General features: G+C 38.0%; 1 protein-coding gene across 1 annotated transcript in view; it reads right to left on the bottom strand.

Moving 5' to 3' along the window:
- Positions 1–10,224: 10,224 nt before the first annotated feature.
- The window catches only part of ENPP1 (ectonucleotide pyrophosphatase/phosphodiesterase 1), a 71,343-nt gene continuing 55,122 nt past the window's right edge, over positions 10,225–26,445 (bottom strand). The window contains exons 17-25 of the mRNA XM_052645631.1: positions 25,482–25,569; positions 21,880–22,049; positions 21,011–21,062; positions 19,589–19,740; positions 17,651–17,780; positions 16,536–16,616; positions 15,571–15,703; positions 13,233–13,395; positions 10,225–11,045 (exon numbers count right to left, since the gene is read on the bottom strand). Of these exons, the coding sequence (XP_052501591.1) occupies positions 10,875–11,045; positions 13,233–13,395; positions 15,571–15,703; positions 16,536–16,616; positions 17,651–17,780; positions 19,589–19,740; positions 21,011–21,062; positions 21,880–22,049; positions 25,482–25,569 (1,140 nt within the window). The 3' untranslated portion in view covers positions 10,225–10,874. The remainder of the gene's footprint in view (positions 11,046–13,232; positions 13,396–15,570; positions 15,704–16,535; positions 16,617–17,650; positions 17,781–19,588; positions 19,741–21,010; positions 21,063–21,879; positions 22,050–25,481; positions 25,570–26,445) is intronic.

Below are 26,445 nucleotides of genomic sequence, written 5' to 3'. Positions count from 1 at the left end.
ACAAATGTCTTGTGCAGTATGGCAGAATTCAAGTCAGAATGTGCCTTTTGGAATTGTGTTAGCATTCCCATGGCAACCAGCAGGGTAATGAGTGAATGGCATATATAAACTATTAATCTGTATCTAGTCAATATCCCTCGGTACTGGGTACTTTCTGCTCTTTTTACCACCTATGTAGATATGGGGAAAGATACTTCAGGTACTTTATGAATTTTTAAAATATCTTTTGCCTAACTGAATTTTACTGTTTCTTTTCAGATTATGAAATTAATGTATCATAGAGGAACAAGAAAGTGAAGATCATTCCAAATCCCACCACTCAGATATAATTACTGTTAATATTTTAAGGTGTTTACTTCCAGAGGGAACAATAGAGAGAAAGAGAAGGAAGAAAAGGGGAATGAGGAAGAAAAGGGATTTTCTTTTCCCTTTCACCAAAATGGATACGTTATCATATGCTATTTTAGAAGCTGTCATTTTCAATTCCTATTGAAATTGAAAGTGAAGTTTTCTACTTTAATAAATTTAGATAAGCATCACGTTTTAAGAGTGTATTCTATTATATGAATATACTATATCATTACTGTTTCTCTAATAATAGCCAACCATTTAGATCGAATATTACTTTGTATCTTCTGACAGTTGGATAATGGCTTCTTTAGAACGAATTTGAAGAACTGAAAGTTCTTCAAACTGAAGACTGAAGTGTTTATGGACAATTTTTAGACTTCAGAACACAATCATCAGATCACTGTCAGAGATGTCAGAGTATCTTGCCTTGTGATGCCCTTCTCAAGGTCTCACTGCCTATTAACTTTGAAACAGTGGAGATTTGCATCTTTTTAATTTTTTCCCCATATGGTAAGCACAAAAATGTTAATTAATGAAGAAAAACATTTTTATGCACTTAGGTTTGCTCTTTGCATTTTTTTCTTACAAATGCCTTAATCCAAACTGTTGCCCATTTTTCAATAGAGGGTTAATGTATCTTGGTTATGTTTTTAAAAAGCTTTTTGAAAAATTGGTGATATGTCCTACTATTAATATTTACACTATTAATAAATGTATTTCAAGAACTGTTTTAGAGTTCAGTTACTGATGGAGTAGAACTTGATGACTTGAACATTTTCCATGTGTTTATTAAGAAGGCAACGTGACATACTCCTTAAACATATGAACTTTTCCAGGATCTGAGTTCAAGTCCCTGCCAGGGATAACCCACTAGCCACAGTTAGATGAGTATTTTCATATTACAGGATTGTTTAGAAAATATATGTAAACCATCTAGCGCAATGTCTGGAACAAGATAAGCATCCAGTAATGGGTAGTTATTATAATTATCATCATATTTGATATCATTTCAAAGACTTTTGTTGTTATAATAATATTATTGATGCACTGGTTATTAAGTTTAGTCATTTGTCAACCTTCCATCAGAGAGGGATGGGGTGACTTAACCCATCTCTAACACTTCTTAGTTTACTACCATCATAGGCAATGCTAGATTCCATTGCCCTAAATTTCAAAAATAGGTGGAAGAGTTAGGAAAGAGGAAAATCTCTCTTCTTTGGTAAAGGGAAGTCGCCTGAAATCTATTTGTTCCAGGTGCTCCAGGGTGGTTGTTACCACCTACTTATTTCCTTCCAGGCTGATCTGTTCCCCACCCCCTGCAGAACGTGATACTGTAGTTGATGAACATGAGAACTAGATCAGATGTGAGGGCCCCTCTTGGGGCCCTACGTGAACTGAACTCCCTTCACTTCCATTCCCATCCTGAGCTCAGTCAGGAGGTTCATTCTCGCTCAGGTTTGCACTGCCAATAACGAAACAGTTTGGAGCAAGCAAGATAGACTTATACTAAGCCAGAGAATAGAGAAGAGGAGCTTGAGCACCAAAAGCGACAGTTCCCCAGAGGAAGGGAGTAAGGGAATTTTAAGGATCGAGAGGCAGACAGGTCAGCAGGGCTCCAGGAAAGGGGTGGGGATTTCAAGGGGCAGCCCAGGAATGTGCAGTCTTCCAAGCTCCTTTGCACACAGCATAGTGCCAAGCATAGTGCCAGGCAGTTCAGTTCAGTCGCTCAGTCATGTCTGACTCTTCGCGACCGCATGATAGTGCAAATCCCTCCTTGTGGGGAGACCTTAGCATGGTGATAAAGCAGAGGTACCTCTACACTCCCCCAGGTCTCATCTGAGCAAGCATGTCCTGTGGTCAAGTAAGAGCCCAGTTGGGGGCAGCTGATTGCTGTGTCTCTCTCAAAGTATGTGTCCCTCTCAGTACAGCTGCAAAGCATCTCTGCTCAATACCAGGTACTTTTGAAACAAACACAGAAATGAGTCAGGGCCAGCATCTGTCAGCTTTGAGCAGTTGGTATGGAAACAGAGAGAAATCAAGACACGGAAAGCAGTGACCTTTAGCTTTCTTTGTCCACCGTCTTGGATTAAATCAGTTCAGTTTGATTTTGCCCACGCCTTTGTGGTATCCTGTTGGTAAAACACAAGTAGCTTGTATGGTTAAGAAAAAGAAGAGAAAGTTTTTGCTCCTAGAGTGTGGGCTACAAAGCGTGGTCGACACTGCCATGCATCTACACTTTTGCCAGTGAATATTTATGACAACAACTTGTTACTGGAGAAATACTAAGTGCTTTGTGGAGGGGTTTTCACTTGACATGTCAAAACTGGAAAACTCCCTCTTGTGCTTTCAGTTCCTCAGGCATCATACTTTCCACAGGATATATAGTCAATTAAACAACTGTGAATGGCCCTTCAAAGGCATTCTGGATCTCTTATTATTTAGAAATATATCTATAAATGAACTCTTTAAAAAATATTCTATTGAAAATTCCATCTGGAAATTAAAAATAGGGATGCAAAGAATTATTCATTTCGGTGTGATTGTCCTTCAGCTGCATTTCTGTAACCTGTGACGTCTTGGCAATATTAAACGGATGCTTTGCTAGGATCATCTCACTGGTTTGTATTCACTTGGTCATTTTTCAAATTGAACAGCTACTGCATGCAAGTGCTGTGCTAGAAACAGAGAATCTAAAGATAATTTCTGTTCTCAGTGAGAAATAACTTTGGAGACAAGACAATAAATACATGAAAATCATCTATCAATTTAAGAAATACATGCTAAATACCAAATGAGAGTTATGTGAAATGAAATTCATATTTATGGCAAGATAAGAAAATTGTAAACATGAAAGTTCTTCTTTGGCCTCCCCTCTCCCTGCACCTTGCATTGTGTAGCTGCATTATGAACTGACCAAACCTCCCCCATCAGCAGGAATACCTATTCAACCATAAACAGCAACATTCTCCTAGTACCAACAGGATAACTCCTTAGAAGATAATATTGTTGATTTTGTAAAGGATCACATGACCCACCATCATGGTACTGAAATCTGGTTTATATAATCAATAATGCATCATTTAACATATAGCCTTCTGCCTCAAGGGCTTCCCTTGTGGTTCAGCTGGTAAAGAATCCAGCTGCAATGCGGGAGACCTGGGTTTGATCCCTGGGTTGGGAAGATCCCCTGGAGAAGGGAAAGGCTACCCACTCCAGTATTCTGGCCTGGAGAATTCCATGGACTGTATAGTCTGTGGGGTCGCAAGGAGTCAGACACAACTGAGCGACTTGCACTCTGCCTCAAAAAACTTACGTAAACAGTGCCTTGACTTCTAATGGGTGGAACAGTTCTTAGAGCTTTCTGAGACGCTCTTCCTGGATTATAATCCTCGGATTTGACTCAGTTAAAATTTCCCAATCCTTTCTTTGATTAACTAATTTTTTGTTGACAATTCAAACCACAGGGGCAGGGAGGCGGGGAGAGGGGGTAATATCCCACAGTATCGAGTTGTACTCCTGGTGAAACAGCGAATTCAATTTCACTCAACACACATCTTATCAAAATTACAGTATTCTGGAATAAGCTCAAAGGATACAGTCAGCAAAGTTAACAGATGATCACAAGCTGAGAGACGTATAGACAACGCAGCTTCTTGGGACTTCTCATTTTCCTTACACAGCTTATGGTAATGTTTTCTCTTTAGGAGACGATCCTGCCAGGTCTTTCCCTAGAAAACCCAGACGGAAGCTAAAAATCCTCTTATACCTATAACCACATTACCCTGAAACTGCTTTATTATCTTTTATGGTTGCAGCCTGCCTTTTGCAAGCATGTACTTAGATCTAGCATAGGGATGGGTTAAGGAGTTTGGGGACAATCTCTTAGGTCTCAACGCCATCTAGCAACATTTGTGCCCAGGTCATGGATCACAGGCAGTTGGGACAACTACACAAGAATGTCTAGTCTTGAGGGGAGGTGCTGTCTATACTCTCCAAGGTCTAGGAGGGTATGATCACAAGATCAATCCCTTATGGGAATAGAGAAAAGGACTCATAAGGACATCTGCCTTGGAAGTGAAGTGTTAGTAGCTCAGTCGTGTCTGACTCTTTGTGACCCCATGGATTGTAGCCTCTGTCTATGGAATTATCCAGGCAAGGATACCAGGAGTGTGGCTAGCCATTCCTTCCTCCACGGGATCTTCCTGCCCTAGGGATCGAACCCAGGTCTCCTGCATTACAGAGCCACGAGGGAAGCCCCAACCTGCCTTGGGCTAGAACTTAAAATAAGTAAGTACCAAGGAAGGGGAAAGGCATCCCATCTGCCCTGTTCCCCAGTTTATCCCTAATGCCTAATTCCTTAACTGAGTAAGCACAGCTTTGAAACTTATTGTCAGTTTTGCTCTAACTGAGTCTAATCTAGTTGCAGTCTTAAAGTGTGCTACTGAGATAATCAGTGGTGTTACCTTACAAACAAGATAGTACGCAAATAAAAGCCCCATATTTACCAGCTTGTTTCTGTTTGGACCTTAACAAAACTGAATAACTCAAGACAGTGAAATTGTGTCAAGGTATTAGATTTCTTTTGCATTACAGTTTTTAGGATCCTTTTGGAAATAGTGTGACTACTGCATTTTGTAGCATCAATGGTAGTAAATGGTCTTAAGTTCTTAACAACAAATGGATTTCTCTAAAGAGACCAAAATGGTGACTTATCAGTTTTTCTTATGCCCCTTAAACAGTGGCTCTGCTTTACCAGATACTTGCCAGTTTTTAACTTATCCATGACTTCTCACCCTACCCCACTCCCATATACCTCCTAACATCAGCTGTCTTGTTTCATCACTTCTTTGGGGTTCAGTGTGCAGTGAGCAATTTTTGTGTCAGAAATCTCCTGTCGTAACAAACAGATTTAACAAACTCAACTTACATAAAGCTACCTGTGTTCTCTTCATATATCTGTAAAAAGATGTCCCTAATTGATCATGTAGTGTAAGAATAGTTGAAGATAGACCAGAAAGACCATCTGTGAATTAATTATCCTGCCTAATGTAGAACAGTAATCACTGAAGAAAACTGATTAGTTGTTACTAGCCAGTGTAACTTATTCAAAGCCTCTGTTATTTTATTGCATACTAAACTAGTGAATTAGTTGGAGAAGGCAATGGCACCCCACTCCAGTACTCTTGCCTGGGAAATCCCATGGACGGAAGAGCCTGGTAGGTTGCAGTCCATCGGGTCAGTAAGAGTCGGACATGACTGAGCGACTTCACTTTCACTTTTCACCTTCATGCATTGGAGAAGGAAATGGCAACCCACTCCAGTATTCTTGCCTAGAGAATCCCAGGGATGGGGGAGCCTGGTGGGCTGCCGTCTATGGGGTTGCACAGAGTCGGACACAACAGAAGCGACTTAGCAGTAGCAGCAGCAGCATAGAATCGTTTATGACAGAGAACTCAAAATTGTAGGTTTTATCTGAGATTTTAATTGTGAAAATTGGAGCAAAAAGATCTATTTATTGGACTGAGAATATTTTGTTCTCATTTATTTAAAATCATTTCAAGCTTTCATTAGCTTATAAACTTTCCATTGAGACCAGTTTTTCTTCCTTTATTTAAACCCCAAACTATTGCATTTAAGTGTAGGCAGAAATGATCTTTGATAGTGAAAAACACCTGGACATCATTGGACAAAATTATCAAAAGATGTAAAAATCTCATTTCCTGTATATTTATTAAATTGTATTCTGAGTTTTGAATTTCTAATATATAGTGAAATTGGATATGAGTTTTAAAAATAATGTTAGATATTTTTATAAAAATCCTCAAATCGTTCCTTGAATCGAGTGCTTGGGGGCAAGTATGAAGTTAAATTTAAAACAATTGCATTGGGGTAGGATTACATTGCTTCCTTTTACCATCCCATAGGTGTAATACCCATTCCTAGTAGACTAAATGTATTTTATACATCTATTGTTCCTGGTATAGATATGATTTCTAGTAAACATTTTTTTCCCCCAGTCACTATGTATTATGGAGAAGATAAGTAGGAAATTTTCATGTTGAAAAAATTTATATGTTACAAGTTGGAGTCTTTCCTTCTGGTTTCAGGTCATTTTAAATACTGGAAAGATATTTCTATATGCCTTGCATTTATATGTTACTTGTTTTTACTTTGAAGTATAGTTAAATGTAATTAAAATACCAAAAAACAAGAATAATCAGTCACACGTCAGAAATGGCTGTTCACTTTGTGAACCTGAAATGAACTTTGGATCTTGTCTCTCCTTTGGACAACACAGCTGTGGTTAATTGTCTACAACCCTTGTACTCAGTAGCAGTCCCTAGAGACATAGCTCCACCCATTCCCTGCCCCTACCCTCCATACACACACCCGCATCCACACAGGAAAGCAGCCAGTCTTCCGGATACACAACTTTTATTTGTAAATCCACATCTCTTAGCTTAGAGACACTTATTCTATAGAATTTTTTTCTATCTTACAATATTTAAACTGGCCAAAAATCAGGGAAAATGTCCTTGAACTATAGACATAAAAAAATTTAATTTGTTGCTTATGGAAGCACCTACATACCAAATTCCTGTGCTAGGCTTCAGTAGGAAGTGTGATCACATTTAGTTTCAAAGTTCAACAGTTTTAATTATAGATAAAGACGTACCCATAGATCCGGGCAGGACAGTTATTGCAGCTAACGGCAGAAAATAGTCTAGAGGAGGTCAGAGCCTCCTACAGGACTTGGTGGTTCAGCTCTCTCCCAGTCTGGTCTGTCTTATCTCCTTAAATAAGACCAATCAGGCCAACTGACCTACGGCTCTCCTTATCCCGCTGGAACCTGAACATTCACCTTATTCTCCTTAAGGCTTGACCTCTTTTCTCTGATTCCTGGAAATGTTTTTAGGTTTCACCTGATTTTTTGCTCTGCCATCACTAGACTAACCTAGTAGAAAATTTTGCATGAGAGTTACTTACCTCATTTAAGAAGTACTGACTAGAGAAAGGGCAGTAACATTAGGGATAAATAAAAGTTTTGCTGTTCATTTGAAAGGAAAGAATGGCCTTTATTGATAAAAGTAAGTAAAAACATGTCCATACATGATCATGTGAATTTAGCATTCAAACTGGAGACTAATTGTATGTTTCAAGTTTATTAAAGAGTAAAAGAAAGGGTCTCTTTCAAGAGGGAAAAAAAAAATGCTGTATAAGAGCAACTGAAAACTAAGTAGGAACAGATGTGCATGCCTTTCCCTTTAAAGAGTCAGCACAGAATTTATATTCTGACATTTCCTTTAAGAACAGGAGGTCAACAAAAGAAAAATGAAATAGTTGCATATTGTAAACTGGTCACAGTGACACTTGTAGAAAATATCAGAAGTAGCAGTAAATGGAAAAATGCCCAAAATGTATGCATCCAAGGGAGGCTAAAATGCCCTTTCCTCACCTATTCACCTAAAGAGCTCAAATTCATCCTTCAGGTTCTAGCCCAATCATCACCACTCCTGGCAAATCACCTCTCACTGCCAAGCAGCACCCAGTGCCTCTTTCGTGCTCCCTGGCACTCCGCCCATGGCTCCATTATAACATTTGCCACACTTTGGGGATCATTTACACTTCTTATGTCTCCTCCCTTTCTTCAAGACTAAAAAGACTGTAACTTGCTTTTTCTGTTATTCCTGGTGTCTGGCAAAGGGGAAAGGTGTCTATCCACTTAATTAAGATCTGCTACAATGTTCTATGTAGAGGCAACTGTGTCTGTATGTGTTTTGAAGAACATATAAAAATCAGTAAGATACTTCTATAAAGAAAGAGATATCCTTCTGCAAAGTACAGATAAAAAGCTTTGTTTTTATATATAAAAGAAACATAAGAAGATTCTAAAAGGTGGAGAGGAGAAGGCAGACAGGCTAGGGACCTCAAGACCCAAGGAGCAACACTGCAATGAGTTTCCCTGGGTTTTCTTTTAGTTCATATATCCCATACTTGTTGCTGAAAAAGTCAGCAACCTGGAAATTCCAACAAGTAAGGACAAAAAGAAGCCCCAAGAAAGGCCTGCTATCTCTCCAGCCAGAGGACCAGAGGAGTGGCCTAGCAGGAAAGAAAACAATAACCACTCCACTCCAGCTAAACATCACCATGTTGGGAAAGACAGGGGCTTGCCAGACTGTGAAGAGTTGCCCCAAGTTCTCTGCCAGAATAGCATCAGAGAAGGCTGAGTAGGAAACTGATAATTTTATTCCCACTAGTGATAAAAAAACAAAACACTTTCCTTGCCACTCCTGTCCACAGCATCAGTGAAGACGACATGTGGGCACTAATGAGGATCCCAGCACATCCAATGGCGCCCACTCCAGTGCTCTTGCCTGGAGAATCCCAGGGACAGGGGAGCCTGGTGGGCTGCACTCCATGGGGTCGCAAAGAGTCAGACACAACTGAGCGACTTCACTTTCACTTTTCACTTTCATGCATTGGAGAAGGAAATGGCAACTCACTCCAGTGTTCTTGCCTGGAGAATCCCAGGGATGGGAGAGCCTGGTGGGCTGCTGTCTATGGGGTCGCACAGGGTCGGACATGACTGAAGTGACTTAGCAGCAGCAGCACATCCCAGACAGGGAGGCAGCAATGGAGATAGAGTAGGATATTGAATTACCACTCTGTCCAGCAACAAGGGTTTCTCCTCACTCCAAGTGTCAATAGAAGGTAAAAAAACCTGGACTCTGACACACTGGCATTAATAGGATAGTGCCCCCCATTCCCCTGCTAAAGTCAGCTAAAGCAGAAAGTGTAAATGAGATCCACAGTCTCAAACATAACCCCAAGAAATCCAGGTTTTAGCTGAAAATCATTTATTACAAGGACCAGAAAAAATATTTTTGAATGAAAAAAGATAACAGATGCCAACATAAAGACAACACATGTAGGAATTATCTGACAAGGATTTTACAACATCCATCATAATGCTCAATAAGCAACTATGAACATGTTTGAAACAAATGCAAAACTGGAAAGTCTCAGCAAAGAGATAAACATTCTCAGCAAGGAAATAAAAGCTACAAAGAAGAATCAAATGGAAATTTTAGAAACAAAAAATCCACAATAACTGAAATATAAAAATCAATGAATAGGCTCAACAGCAAAATGAAATTAGAGGAAAGAATCTGTGAAGTTTAAGACAGAACAATAGAAACTACCCAATCTGAATAGCAGAGAAAAAAGAAACTGGGGGGAAAAGAAAAAATGTATAGAACTTCAGGGATCTGTGGGACTAAAATAAAATCAATGAAACTTTCTAAATAAGTAAATACTTCACAGATGCAAACTGTATTATCTAAAGGTTTTGGGGCCCCTATGCTATTGAAGAACAAGTGGAATGTGAAGGACAAATACAGACCTTTGGTGTTATTAATAATATAACACTTAAATCAGACTCAAGTTGCCTAAAAAATGAATGTAGCTTTTGAACATTCACAGGTTGGTACTGAAGGGTATATAGAGTCTATGAAGTGAAGAAAATCAAGTTCATTTATCATGAGTATTAAGAAGATATAAAATGATGGTAATACATTCTCTTCAAATCAATGGAACTTCAAAATGAACATCTCAGGACAGTACAGCTCTGTTGCTAGTAGAGTGATTTCTGTGTATAGAGGAAAACATTTCTATTATTTGGATGAAAATGCTATTTTGCATGAGTTGACAAGCCCCATGAAGTTTCACTAAGACAAGACACACTTTCAACGTGTAAATAACCATTTACACGTGTAATGTGTAAAATAACCATTACTGGAGTTATTTTCAACCTATATTATCAGTAATCAGATTGGGAATATTTTTCTTTTTTGGTACAAATGTAGAATAAAATTTTATAAAGGGTAGATACACTCAGTACAGATGGTCCCTCAAAGTTTAACCTGAAAGAATCATTAAATCTGAAGAAACCCAATTACAACTTAAAAATAGTTAGCTTTTGAGGGGGTGTACAGAAGAGATACAAATAGGGCTTCAAATATTTCTGCTCCCATTAACTTTTCTGATTAAAATGAAAATAAACGAACATCCAAGTTAAAAAGAATCCAGAATCACTTTTAAATTCCTGTGAATAAACTAATGAAATACGGTCTAGTCCAATCCTATTCATTAGCCTAGTGTTTGTCAGCATCATAGAAATTTATTAATGATCATATGATTCAAACATCTGGTGTCCAGAGAACGTTCACAGCTCCTTCTGCCCTTAAGAGAAGTAGAAGAGCAGTTTTAGGTACGATCTGTCTTTATTCCCAAATCTGAACAATTCTTACACATTCAAACATGTGTGAGACTCAGTAGGAACACTTTCCTACTGTCATGCGGAGGCCACAAGTTTCCCTGAGAAGGTCGTGTATCACAGAGGATTCCCAGTTCTAACTCTGGTCGACAGTCTCCAAACAATGCAACAGTGTAAATAGAGGATGTATAAAACAGAAGGCTCTTTCACAAAGATTTACTGCCGTGTTTTTGGAATAAAAAATGTATCAGTCTTCTTGGTTAAAGGTTGGCAAATGTGTTTTCAACTTTAAAATGTCTGAAATTGGCTCTTTTCTTTCTTGATAGAAGCTGAGTCCGGTGATGTGTTCAACATCCGTGATCCGAGCTCTGTGTAGCTCCAACAATTCTTCAACCCATAAGGATTCACGCTTCCCGTGCTATGAGGGTGGGAAAGAAAAAAAAGTCACTGGCAACAGTCAATCCACCTTCCCTAGACTCTCTGCATCTCCCTCATTGTAATCAGCCATGACACCCTGTCTCTTCAACGGCAAATGCCATGAGAATTGTTAGGCATAATCCCTGCTCTTGACTAGTTCACCATCCAATACATACCATTCATGTCTGTTTAGTAGATGTATCAAATCTGAGGAAAGTATATGTGGAACAGATGTACCTACATTGCCTTGGTGCAAGAAACACCAAAGTATGGGGTTAAAAATGTTGGAAAACAGAAGTAACATGCCATGGTAGAAAGAATATGGGAATTAGCAGAAAGGAACTTGGAATGATGCCAAAGAACTGATGCCTTCAAACAATGGTGCTGGAAAAGACTCCTGAGAGCCCCTTGGACAGCAAGATCAAACTAGTCAATCTTCAGGGAAATCAACCCTGAATACTGATTGGAAGCACTGATGCTGAAGCTGAAACTCCAGTATTTTGGTCATCTGATGCGAACAGTACTCATTGGAAAAGTCCCTGATGCTGGGAAAGATTGAGGGCAGAAAAAGAAGAGGGCATCAGAGGATGAGATGGTTGGATGGCATCACTGATGCAGGGACATGAACTTGGGTAAACTTTGGGAGATGGTGATGGACAGAGAGGCCTGGCATCCTGCAGTCCATGGAGCTGCAAAGAGTCAGAATGATTGGGTGACTGAACAACAACTTGGATTCAAGTTCTACTTCTACCATTATCCTACCAGGTAAACTGAGGGAAGTTATTTAATATCTGAATACTAATTCTCTTACCTGTGCCCTCCTCACAGGGTTGCTCTAAAGATCAAACACAATGATGTGTGCAAATAAGTTAAACAAATGCTAGTTCTTATCAGAATCAGTTATCTACACAGTTGCAATGAAGAAAGGGTTAGAGGAAGTGGAAAAATACACTTTCACTTCTGGTGAAGTAGCGAAGTTCTAGCTAATATGAGATCAAAAAAGAATTAAAAGGCTTATGCTCTGGCACATGGAAGCATACATCTATATGCTGGTGTAAATTTTTCTGAAAATGGCGACTGGAGAAAGTCAGATGAAGAACATATCCACTGGCTGGTGTGCTATGATTATGCTTTAAAGACATACTTCAATAAAGGTTCATGTGCCCTGATGATATTATTAGTTGCAAATAATAAATACAGACTTTTCACATAAAAGGGAACAGATCAATAATTTCCATTTTCCATTAGCTTCCAATCATCCACCACCCAGTACTGCTATTATACTCAGTCTTCTCCATTCCAGCAACCCTCACTCTGGCTTTCAAGGGAAGACCCTGACTCAGTAGACTACTTGGCCAGTAGATACTGGCCATCTGTTCCAGCATTTACATGAATAAACAAAAGACATCTGTTCTCTCAGGCCAAAATCCACTGTTTCAGACATGAAAGAGAAGGGGTCAGTAAGTATATGTGCTATGTGCTTAGTCGGTCAGTCATGTCCAACTCTTTGTGACCCCATGGACTGTAGCCCACCAGGCTCCTCTGCCCATGGGGATTCTCTAGGCAAGAATACTGGAGTGGGTTGCCATGCCCTTCTCCAGGGGATCTTCCCAACCCAGGGACGGAACCCAGGTCTCTCTCATTGAAGGTGGATTTGTTACCATCTGAGCCACCAGGGAAGACCAAGTATATCTGATACACCTTCAAATGATTCACTTTCTGGTTCACGTCCAGTATTAAGTGTCTTCTGGTTACACTGCCATAGAATTTGTTAAATGCTTACATTTAAAAAAGCAGTATAATAGCTTTTGGAATGGTACAGATGGAAAAGGAACTTAACACCTAATTCAAGGCACTTAACATCATTTTGGTTAGTGAAATGTAAGCATAAATCTATTGCGGCCCTTTTTTTTCCCCGGGGAGGGCCCAGAATTTATACATGGATTTAGTGGCTAAGCCATATGACGTCAACTAAGTTTTTATGTTTTGATCTTACTGTTAGTGCTTTTAACAGACAAGAATAATCTTCTTTGAATAAACTAAGAGGATCAAGTTTAAAACCATTCTATAATCTCAAACATGTATGTTCTAGTTACATCTTCTTTTCCCACAGTAATGTCAGACGTAAGACCTGCACAAATATATTTATCTATCAATGCTCAAAGATAAGTTAACAAAGGCCACTTACCGCACAGCTTTCACTATTATCAGTCCTGTGAGGCAAAATGAAAGCCATGGTATCTAAATGTTCACACTGTAAGGGAGTCTGGGATGTATTTTTACAACTTGTTAGCACAATGAAGAAATGAGTTGGAATCAGAACTTCCTGATTATGGATGATTCTGCTGTTTCTGTAAAATATGGTAATACTCACTTTAAGAAAAAAATAACTGTTCCCTTTAATGACTACTTCACTAAAGTATATTTTTAATATAATACATCCCCAAATAAAGTTCAGTCAAATAATTAAATATATTGTAAGAAGTTAGTCATCATAATACCTCAACATTTTCTGCCAGATAGGGAAGAAGAAGAATTAGAAGACATAGAAACACAATCCAAATAATGTTACTTTTTATAGAAATTTATTAAAACTTTGTATTTTTTTGGTAATTCCACCTTAACAAATTGGAATTGAGACACTAAGGGGAAAAATCATCAATTTTGAATATGAGCAATCAAGACTCTAAAGCATTACTGAGAATCTTTTAAACTCCAGGCAGTTATGAACAGAGAGTGAAAGAAAGAAAACTGGTTTGAGATTTTTTTCATTCTGGCTCCTTCAGAGAAGCTGTTGTTTTAACTGGATCTTCTTCCCTATTCTATAACTTTGTTTTTACTTTTTTTTTTTTTTTAATTAAAGCATATTCTCAAAGATGTCCCAAGTAACACCTTTACCTCATCTTAATTCTATTTCCTTAGGTCTCAAGATTAGATTTGTTTGGGGGAAAAAAAAAGTAGATTCATTTGGTTTTTTAGTTATCTTCCAAAATTTAAGGTAGTGGTGGTATCATTAAAAAAAGAAACCACAATCTTATGTGGAACCACGATACATAAAGCAGATTAAAATGTGTTCCAGTTGAAGCTGTGAATGGGAAAGGTATAAGTTCTCTTCTTTACCCATTCTCCTGCTGCCACCTCTGAGGCATTTACATAGGATCCTTATGACTTAAAGACTATAATAAAAATATAATTTTACAAATGATATGGTCACAGGTGTACATGTGTAAACAGTAATCTCTAAGTCAGCCTGAGGGAGTGGTTCTCAGAAAGGGGCTGAATCCCAGTAGATGTTTCACTCCACTTTTCTCACAGACTGAAGAACCAAAGTTGCTTCCAAAAATTTTGCAATTGTTTTAATAAAGATCAACTGATCTCTAAAATGTTCTTCCTCTTTCCTTTATGAAAGCACCACTGATGGTTTCTCAAGAAGGTCACTGTATCAGTCTGAGACCAGAAGGGGGCAGGGCACAACCTTTAAAAACATAACATAGCCCAAGGATATGACATAGTCCAAGGACAGGACACAGCCCAAGGACAGGACACAGCCCAAGGACAGGACATAAATTGGTTACAACTAACTAGGTCCAAGGTGGCAGACGATTCAAATTCCACTAGACCTTGGGGGTCAGTATACACTTACAGTAACACATCAGCGTCCTAAATGACACGCTCACAGGCACCATGACAGTTCCAAGGCTGACCATAAAGATCAGAAAGTCGGCAATGCCCAATTTCTGGAAATACCCACCCCTTCCTCAAAAGAGCTGGAATACCCCTCCCACTCATTAGTCTGTGAAATTACCCACCCCTATAAAAACTGACACTCCATACCCTGGTGCCTCTTGCCTTCTGAGATGGCCCACATTCTATCTATGGAGTGTGTAGCTCCCTGAATAAACCTTCTTTCTCTTTATTATGGCTTGCTCTTGAAGGCTTTCCTATGCGGAGCCAGCAACCCACACTTGGTGGCCATCTCAGGGACTCAGAAGTGATCTGGGACATGGCCATCCTCGTCCACCGTACTTTCATTCCTGCAACAAATTCCCCTTGCAGCAGAGTTCGATAAAACTGAAAGCTGTGACATTTAATCTACAGCAACACTGCAGCACTATGGCTTTATGTCTTCTGCTTCTTTGACTCAGGATGCCTCCAGCCACATTGTATCATTCTTTATCTCGAAACTGCCAGTTTGCTAATTAAACAGCATCTTCACAATAGCCACAGAAAGAGATTTTAAACACTGTTGTTATCTTCTTAACAAAAGGCAGAGTTCAGTATTTAATATGAGCTATAGAATTATTAATCTAAGTTGAGTGGGGGATAAACACTACTTTCATCTAAAAAAATATTTTACTGAACATCAAAACATCAAAATTAATCAGCTATTTCAAGGGGCTTCCTGCATAATCAGAAATGTCAGCTACACAAATATGAATAGTTAGATATAAGAGGTTCTGCTGACTCAACTAGATGGTAGTCCCATTTGAGAGCTATATTTAAGAGTAAATGAAATATGTTCTCACTGCTTCAGAGTCTCCAAGGAATCATAACGTCCGTCATAATCAGAATCAAACACAGGACCGCTGACAACATTGAGACCATTTCTTTCTTCAGCATACCTCTGCAGTAAGGTGCCATGCAAGTATTGCCATATAACTGAAACAAGAAGGAAGACGTTACAGTGTCAAAAGAACAAGATGACATAAATCAACTATGAATCAAATTATGAATCAAAATTAGCATTTGTCATAATTAGGGATAAAGTGAAGTCTGGCCAAAAATCCATTGTTCAGCTTTTGCTCTTGGAAAGACTACCCAGCAAATGCTGACTTCAATTCTACTTCAAGCATCCCTAAACATACGTATTATCATGAAGCTGAGATCACATATTATCATTAAGCATAAAAAAATATAACAACACAAACAAAGCAAGCTATTCAAATTTATTAACATCTGTATTTTTTTTGAAATATTCTAGAGAATTTTGAACTATTCAAAAGCATTCTAGAGGTAAACTACAATAAAATTTTCCTTGTATGCTCTGTAAGTTACTTAAAGAATAAATGTGTATTTATTCTTAAAAAAGCCAATAGTTGCAATAATTAATAATGATGTAAAATCTATTCATTTTAAATTAAAAACAACTGTCAAGAACTTCCAAATAGTTAAATAAGGCAACAGACTGAAATTTAATATCTATTAGTAGATTACATTAGCTAGATAGGTTAGGAGGAACATTACATTCTTTTCCCTCCAAAAGTGTTTATAGACACTTAAATATGAAGCATATAATAAATATGGGACTATATCATAATTCAGTACTTATAGGATTCTTTTGTGTACTGGTATTTTTTAAGTTAAACAAACTTATAAGAACATATTTGATGTTTAGTCATTTAATTTGGAGGATCAGTCATTACATATAAATCATACCTATAATTTTGGGAAATTCATTTGAAATTATGATATAAAAGATTAAAAATTTTACCTTGAAAACTCTGGTACATGGGCACTATATTAGTAGTAAGCAATGCTTCAGAATATACTTGACTTGAACCTTTATGTAATTCTACAAAGAAAATAACAAGAACAACTATTTCATTCTTCACAAATCACACTAAGAATTATACTTTCTCATGGGGGTATTTAAAAAATGGGCTATCATCTTAAACTCCTAACACTTTCCCAGGTACTAGATCAAGGGGGGAAATGCAATGTGATCAGGTCCCTTAAAAAAAAATTGGATCTTTTCTTCTTCAGGATGAAGAAACAAAATCTTTAATACGAAGGGCCTAAATTAAACATATTCAAATTTTACCTCATTTGCCTTATTTTCAACTAAAGTATATTGTGTCAACAATCTTTCCTTGAACTCTTTCACGGAGAAAAGTAAAAATGAGAACATCTGGCTTCAGAACACCTACTAACCAGAAAAAACATCACAAGGGATGTCTGCCTTGAAATGTACAAGGCTCCTTTGTATGGACTTCTGGCTTGGACCTATTTTTATAATGCAAAAGCCAAGTTCTGACTTCAGAAGCTTGCTCTGGGGACCGGACTGGATATTGAGTGTATTGACTGGAGTCTTCTGACTTTTTCCTTTTTAGGCTGGCCTCAAAATGTCTTCTCATTAACATACAGATCTGCCACTTGAAAAAAATAGAACACGATTTAAAAAAAAAAAAGCCATTCCCCAGGGCTCTGTATCAGTGAAACAGCAAGCAAACTCAGGCTCTTCCTTTACCTCATTCTTTGACAAATCAGAGCTTTCTTTTTAAACAACAAAATGGTATCTCCTTCCTAAGAACCCTGATGCATCCTTTTGACCTGAGTTTCTCAAATTCTGTTTAAAACAAAAGTAGAAAAGTGAAGAATGTTCTATTTACAGAGGTTACCCCAAATCCATCACTCTCCAAACAAAAGTAAACAGGTTTCCAAAAGTCAAGTTTTAGATACTTGAAAAATTTCCCTAATAGTTCTATTTCCCATTCACAGTTTTCACCAATAAATAAACAAGATGTACACATCCCCATAAGAAAGAAAAGGAAATGGAAGAAAGAAAGAACATAAGGGAAAGGGAACATCAGTGAGGAAGAGACTTACGTGGTGGGGAGAGGAACCCATAGCTCAGTTTAGCGTTATTTTTATAAAATGAACATTTATGGACAGGACTAAGAGGAATTCGGAGATCCTGGTAAAGACAGTTGGAAAAGTCTTCTGTAAAGAAACTGTCCTGAAGAACAAAATGGAAAGGACAATCAGGGATGAGGCATACAGAACAAAACACTAGAGCTTCATAAATAATTAAAGGTGAACCGCGTCATAAAATCATGCCGTTCTGGTTGTCTGTTCATGCCCTGCACCACTTTTCATTTTTCTATTAGTGTATTCATCTTGTTTCTAACCAACGTGTAAAAACTCTTTATAATATTAAAGATATTAATCACTCGTCATATATGTGCCATTTTTTCCTACCATGTTGTGCTACTTTTGTTTATGATATTTTTGTCTATTCAGTTTCAAACTTTTGTATAGTAAATTGCTGATTTTTAGAGATCAGACTCTTTCATATTACAACACAGCCAAAAGTGGTGGGGGGCAGTACGGGGAAAGCCATGGAACAGCAATTCAATATGAAAACCTCATGAGTAGTGATGACTCAGTTTTTACAGCTTTCATTATATAAGAAAACTGAAAATTCAAACAGAGTCCTAGGACATTATAATTAAGGTATTAAACTATAATAAATAGGATGGGGACCAACAAAACACTGGGTAAACTGCTATATACTGAGTTGTCCAAAAAGTTCGTTTGGGTTTTTTGAAGATGTTACGGAAAAACACAAGTCAAGTTTTTGGCGAACTCAATATTACAAAGTCAGTTAAAAAGTGTTTGAAATGTTTGAAGATGTTCTTCAAAAATTAAAAATCAAATTAAGGTAGAAACTTTATGTACATATGTGAATGTGTGTGTATATTCTCTCTACATACAGATACAAAAATTACATATATATGAACAATCTTAGTGAGTAGTAACAATAACTGTTTTTAAAATCTAACTGCTATAGTCAACTAAGCTCTCTCAAATCCCCTTTCTATCCTTTAAGAACATCCTATATCTTACCAGACATTTTCAATTTCTGAAAATCTGGTGAGTCTAGTTTAGACCATGATGCTGGGAAAGAATGAGGGCAGGAGGATAAGAGGGCGACAGAGGATGAGATGGTTGATGGCCATCACTGACTCAATGGACATGAGTTTGAATTAACTCCAAGAGATAGTGAAGGACAGGGAAGCCTGGTGTGCAAATGTCCATGGGGTCACAAAGAGTTGGACATGACTTAGGGACTGAACAACAACTAGTTTAAAACTTTATTTCCAGATAAGATCTATTATCTCATCTCCTGCCCCCATTCTCTTTCTCAAGCTCTATTTCTTTCCTCATTTATCTTGCTACTACAGCATCCAGGGGGTGAGGGTGAAGGAGAATGGTGGTCTTATTCTGGAATATCTTCCCCTACTCCTTTCAAGGCTGAACTCCTCTAGTCTAGGTGGTGGACAGGACCCCAGGCCTCTCCCTGGTTTGGTCTGGGAGATCTCCCTGTAGGTGGTATATGCGGTGAGGTTACTGAGCTTCAGTGTCCTCCATCCATGAGGGCCCAAGATTTGGGCAGCTGAGGGAAATCCTTGTACATACACAGCTGTGTATTTAGAATTAATAACTGTAATTAATTGTAAAAGTGATTTCATGAAATTAGAAATTAGCATCATCAAATATTAAAACCAAGAAAAAAAAAAGCATGGGAGATACTTTCACTGCATACCTTCATTTCACAAAGGTTTGCTCTGAATGTCAAAGTCACATAGCTAGTCAGTGGCCAAGCCAGAACCGGGACCTAATTTTTCTGACTCTCGGTTCAGTGATCTAATTTGGGAGCTGGTTACAGAGCTGAGATTGACAGTGAGAAATGATGCTGACAAAGTTTTGCTTAGTAATAGTATAAAATAACCACGCAGAGGTAAAGAGGTGGCAAATACTTGCATTTCTGTCCATGGTGTAGGATGTCCAAAGGGGCATCAGGATGTCATGGCTGAAACCACTCACAAACTGGTGCTGGTAAAGCAGACAGACAGTGCTGTTCTGGAGAACTCTGGGTCTTCCATAGGGTAGAGTGCCACGCTTAATGGTCTTCTCTTGGGTCATAGGGAGAAAGTGAAACCACTGTTCAAACACACAGTGTGCTTTGTATGGTAAGACATAATGATACACACTCATCTGATTCTTTTCTCTACTTAATCCTATTGAAAAATTATTTGTAACTGCAAAATAAAACTACTTACAAAGAACAGAACCATAAATAATTTTTTAAAAAAAGGGTTCACAACAGTGTGTGCCTATGTAGATCCTGAAATATCAATGTGATATTAAGATATCACAAGAAGATACTATATGAGATTCCTAGGAATTTCAGTAATTAGGACTTATATTACTAAAATTCTTTAATATTTTCTTTATTACTTATTTTCCAAGACATAATATCAAAAGAGTTTTCTGGATGGTGTGTATACTCAGAAAGCAAAAATTTTAAACCGAAATTATGAGACTACCCCAAATGGAATAATAGTACATATACCATTTATTGCCCTTTTCTCAAGCATCAGATGCTTTATAGAATTCTCCATATATACCATTGAATTTAATTCATATGCACCCCTATAAATTGAGGCTATATACTTATTTTACAGATGAGAAAATAGCAACTTATAGGGAACAAATACTTTGTCCATGGACATACGGTTTCTAAGCTCATATTCAAACCCATATCTACTCAGTTCCAAAGGTGTCATTTTTCACCATGACACTTTGCCACCCTGGGGTCATCTAAAATTTCTCTAATCTGCACATTTATAGAGATTTTATAGAGAGAAGTCCAAGTCAAGAGCATGCAGAATTCACTTTTTTATTCCAGCAAGAAAAAACTGTTAGCCAAATAACTTAAGGATCTGAGACTGTTTCAAGGAACATCAAAGGGATACTAAATATCCACACTTCGTCAGTTGTCTGCATATGCTTAATTTTCGTTCAAGAGTTATGAAGAAGTAACTTTAGATAAATCAATTTATACTACCTTATAATTAAGAACTAAGTGAAACAGAAATTTAGGTATTTTAAATGGAATCTGAGGATCTATTATTATAATATAAACCTATAAATATCTTCAAAATCTCAAAATACTCCACTGAGTCCATAAAGAGTGATTCAGCTTCCACTAATTACATTACATAATGCTTCCACTGTAAACACCCCTTCCTTCCTTGTGACTAACAGTTTAGACTGTCAAGCTAAGAAGTTTACCCAACTCATCAGGTGGTCCTCCACTACTACTTTATTTTATTGGATATTCTTAAACACTGACCCCAAACTAATTCTGAGCTTCACATTGTTGAGAAAAAGCCTGCTTACCTTCTGCCATGGTCAGATTCAACTGTGTCTGAAAATCCACAACTGGCAAAATCTAAAAAATTAATGATACAATTTTTGAGGGTTGAAAAATGTGCTTTAATTTTGCAACAAATGACTTTTATAGCTTAAGTATTCCACCATAGAATGAAGATAAAATTATAACCATTTTGTACAAGTGAAATCACTTTTTTGAAGAAGAGGATGAAAATATAGCGATAATAGTTGCAAAAAGACAAAATTATTAGTACAGAACACAAGTCATTTAAAATAAGAATATACTACTGTTTATAATTCTTATCTCTACCCTTATGGTCTTTTACAAGTATAAATTAAGCCTAAAACAAAACATAGAGCATAAGATGAGCTACTCAAATGCCTGCTTTTATCAATTTTGTTTATAATTTATCATATATTTTCATCTCCTTACAACAATTACATATTAAGATAGGAGTAAAAATGAAGTGTGATAAATTCCTTTCATCCCTCAAAATATTTCCTTCTAAATTTAAAATAGGTTGGGATATATTTTAGAGAGGGAATACTGAGATTGGTTCATAAAAGACCTCACTGCTAGGAGGGCAGCCTGGATTCTGGGATTCAGTATATTTCAGAATTCAGCTAGACTTCTCACAGCCTGAAGCCAAATCAAGTCTCAACACAAGGGGATTAAAAATACAGCGAGAGTGTAAAAGCTAAGAGGGGGAAAAATAAAAAATAAAAAGGTTGGCATATGTCACTAGAGTTGAAAATATGTACATTTGCTTCCACTCACAAATTCTAATTTAATCATCATGTATTTCTGCAGCGTACACTATGCAGAAGGTGCTATAAAATCATAGCACTGGGCTAAATATCTTCCGAATACTTACTGAGGGATCACACGAGCAGTCGAGGTCCTCCCTGGGGGCTCTTGTGAAGGGGCACTGGACCAGGGAGCGGACTTCTTTGGGATGTTTTGGAGTGTAAACAGGATTGCTTAGAAGGTGATTAAGGCTTCCATGAGTCCCATTATTAGGAGCTGGTGTCAAATTCAGTAAATCTGCATAATTCCAAGAATGGTAAATAAAGATTTACTTAAGAAATTTTTAAAACTAAATAGTAGTTTTGCACTGTGAATTTTATTTTTTAAATCCAAATCTATATGAGTCCTTAACTCTTTACCTAAAATGAAACTAAAAATCTCTCTTTCTCAGGTTGTAGAATATTTATGATCAGGCTATTCTTGATGGAAATATTGATATGCACATTGTACCTGTCTATAAAAATTTCTAAATTTTAATGTAAACAATAACTACAGTTCAGTTCAGTTGCTCAGTCGTGTCTGACTCTGCAACCCCATGAACTGCAGCACGCTAGGCCTCCCTGTCCATCACCAACTCCCGGAGTTCACTCAGACTCACGTCCATTGAGTCACTGATGCCATCCAGCCATCTCATCCTCTGTCATCCCCTTCTCCTCCTGCCCTCAATCCCTCCCAGCATCAGAGTCTTTTACAATGAGTCAACTCTTCGCATGAGGTGGCCAAAGTACTGGAGTTTCAGCTTCAGCATCATTCCTTCCAAAGAACACCCAGGGCTGATCTCCTTCAGAATGGACTGGTTGGATCTCCTTGCAGTCCAAGGGACTCTCAAGAGTCTTCTCCAACACCACAGTTCAAAAGCATCAATTCTTCGGCACTCAGCCTTCACAGTCCAACTCTCACATCCGTACATGACTACTGGAAAAACCATAGCCTTGACTAGACGGACCTTAGTTGGCAAAGTAATGTCTCTGCTTTTCAATATGCTATCTAGTTTGGTCATAACTTTTCTTCCAAGGAGTAAGCGTCTTTTAATTTCATGGCTGCAATCACCATCTGCAGTGATTTTGGAGCCCCCAAAAATAAAGTCTGACACTGTTTCCACTGTTTCCCCATCTATTTCCTATGAAGTGATGGGACCGGATGCCATGATCTTCGTTTTCTGAATGTTGAGCTTTAAGCCAACTTTTTCGCTCTCCTCTTTCACTTTCATCAAGAGGCTTTTTAGTTCCTCTTCACTTTCTGCCATAAGGGTGGTGTCATCTGCATATCTGAGGTTATTGATAGTTCTCCCGGCAGTCTTGATTCCAGCTTGTGTTTCTTCCAGTCCAGCGTTTCTCATGATGTACTCTGCATAGAAGTTAAATAAGCAGGGTGACAATATACAGCCTTGATGCACTCCTTTTTCTATCTGGAACCAGTCTGTTGTTCCAGGTCTAGTTCTAACTGTTGCTTCCATACAGATTTCTCAAGAGGCAGGTCAGGTGGTCTGGTATTCCCATCTCTCTCAGAATTTTCCACAGTTTATTGTGATCCACACAGTCAAAGGCTTTGGCATAGTCAATAAAGCAGAAATAGATGTTTTTCTGGAACTCTCTTGCTTTTTCCATGATCCAGCAGATGTTGGCAATTTGATCTCTGGTTCCTCTGCCTTTTCAAAAACCAGCTTGAACATCTGGAAGTTCATGGTTCACGTATTGCTGAATCCTGGCTTGTAGAATTTTGAGCATTACTTTACTAGCATGTGAGATGAGTGCAATTGTGCAGTTATCCCCTATTCAATACTTATTATATGCCAATCGTGCTAAATATATTTAAGTTGTCAATATTTGGTAGATGAATACAGACAGGTATAATTTCATTGTTATTCAGTCATTAAGTCATGTCTGACTCTTCACAATCCCATGGACTGCAGCACGCCAGGCTTCCCTACCCTTAACTGTCTCCCAGAGTTTGCTCAAATTCATGGCCATTGAGTCGATGGTGCCATCCAACCATTTCATCCTGTCATCCCTTCTCCTTTTGCCCTCAATCTTTCCCAGCATCAGGGTCTTGTCCAATGAGTTGGCTCTTTGCATCAGGTGGCCAAAGTATCGGAGTTTAGCATCAGTCCTTCCAGTGAGTATTCAGGGTTGATTTCCTTTAGGATTGATTAGTTTGATCTGCTTGCTGTCCAAGGGACTCTCAAGAGTCTTCTCCAACACCACAGTTAGAAAGAATCAATTCTTCAGCACTCAACCTTCTTTATGGTCCAGCTCTCACATCTGTACATGACTACTGGAAAAACCATACCTTTCACTTGATGGAACTTTGTTGCCAAAGTGATGTCTCTGCTTTTCAATATGCTGTCTAGATTTGCCATAGCTTTTCTTCCACGGAGTAAGCATTTCATTGTACTTCATTTTATTACACTCCAGAGATTTTTTTACAGTTGAAGGTCTCCAACAGTCCCACATTGTGAGATGATGCTTAGCATGTTTTAGCGATAAAGTACTTTTTAAAGTACGTACATTTTTCTAAACATAGGCTATTGCACACTTAAACCACAGTACAGTGTAAAAATAGCTTTTATATGCACTGAAAATCAAAAAAATTCATGTACTTGCTTTTTAGAGTATTCACTTTATTGCAATGGTCTAGAAATGAATTTCAATTTCTCCAAGGTGGGCTTCCCAGGTGGCGCTAGTGGTAAAGAACCTACCTGCCAATGCAGGAGAATTAGGAGATGTGGGTTCGATCTCTGGGTCGGGAAGATCCCCTGGAGGAGGAAATGGCAACCCACTCCAGTATTCTTGCCTGGAGAATCCCATGGACAGAGGGGCCTGTTGGACTACAGTCCGCAGTGTCGCGAAGAGTTGGACTTGACTGAAGCGAACTGGTACACATGCACGCCTGAAATCAGCATGCTTACTTAGCTCAGTGTCTCAAGCTACTAATATAGTAGATTTAGGATTCAAAATCAGCTCAGTCCAAGTCTAAGACTCATACTGTTAATAATAATAATTATAGCAAACACTTACACAGTGAAGCACTTATTATATGCCAGGCACTGTTTAGATGCTTTAGGATATATTAACTCATTTAAGTATTCAGGCTCCCACTAAAAGAATTATGTCAATACTTAGGACACATTTAAAGTTTTATAAATTCCAGTACTGTTATCAGAAAAAAGAAGCAATATTTAAAATGCAATATTCAACCATAAAAGCTCTAATTTAGAAGATATGGAGTAAACTAAGAACATAGCCAGTGTGTTCTCTTCCATTTCTGTAACCTGGACATTGCCATCCATTCAACTATTATTGCTACTAGAGGGTCCACCTGTTTTTTCTACCTTTCACAGCCTCCAAACTCTTTTCTCTGGCTTCCTCCCTGATCTGGTTCAGCTGTCATCCCATTAACTCTAGGGCCTAGCAAAGTACCAGGCACTTGGAATTTATAGACCGTCTGCTCTGACTGTTACATTTTACCAATGTGCAGCCTAGTGGAAACATCAGATAGCTATGTTTTGCATATTTTTTCAATGACTCTGGATCAGGAAGAAGAAAGGTGGAAATATGAGGATCTTGCCTTATCATCATTTCCTAAAAGGTGCCCGATATGTGACCTACTTTTGATAATCTATTCCAGCTCTGTGTTCAGAAGGGAGAAGAGCTACCTGTTCACACTTACCACACATTAAGTTATAGACTTCAATATTTTCAAAGGAGTCGACTTCAGTGCTGTGCTTGAATCCAGGTCCGTAGCCAATAAAGAGGGCCTATGTTGGCCAGAAAAGAAACTGGTCACTAAAGAGTTGGTCACTAAAAAGGTATTTTAGATCTTTGCCCATTGTACATATACAAACTGGTTATATTAAGATAAGTGGAAAAATACTGTGCCCAGTGGACCTTCTAGAATATTATTTTAATCCCTGTTGCACATTTAATCTAAAGACATCTAGGATATCTTTCTTAACTTTATTACAATTCCTAACCTGACAATCAGAACAAAACGATGATGAAATCTTTTTTAAACTGTGAAACGGGATCTAAATCTTACTCTGCCCACCATACACCATGCTGTAGGGATCAAATTAGATAATGATATGAGTGTATTTTGAAATGTTTACAGTGCTAGGCAAATGGAAGGGATTATCTTTATTTAGAACATAAGTATGTTATCTTTCCACCTATTAATTACTGCCTTTTGTTTACTGTGAATCAACATTCTCAATGAAGTGCAAATAGATGAAAAAATAATTATTAGAAATACAGTATGAAATGTGGGCTTCCCAGGTGGCTCAGTGGGAAAGAATCTGCCTGCCAATGCAGCAGACACAGGTTCGATCCCTGGGTTGGGAAGATCTCCTGGAGGAGGAAATGGCAGCCCATTCCAGAGTTCTTGCCTAGAAAATCCCATGGAAAGAGGAGCCTAGTGGGCTACAGTCCATAGCGTCACAAAGAGTTGGACACGACTGAGTGCGTGTGCACACACACACACAAAGTATAAGTCATACATTCATGAAACATAAATTTTTTTGAATTCTATTAATGTTCAAAGTGAAACAGTTATATGAAAGTATGTGCCTCGTTAATTCTCTTTAAAGACTCATAAGGACAGTCTATGTCTTTAAGTCTAGAACTTTATATATCAG

This window comes from Budorcas taxicolor, chromosome 9 (assembly GCF_023091745.1).
Source record: "Budorcas taxicolor isolate Tak-1 chromosome 9, Takin1.1, whole genome shotgun sequence".
Taxonomy (NCBI): Eukaryota; Metazoa; Chordata; class Mammalia; order Artiodactyla; family Bovidae; genus Budorcas; species Budorcas taxicolor.
The sequence above is the reverse complement of the archived record's forward strand: the minus strand, read 5'-3'. Positions and strand labels throughout refer to the sequence as shown.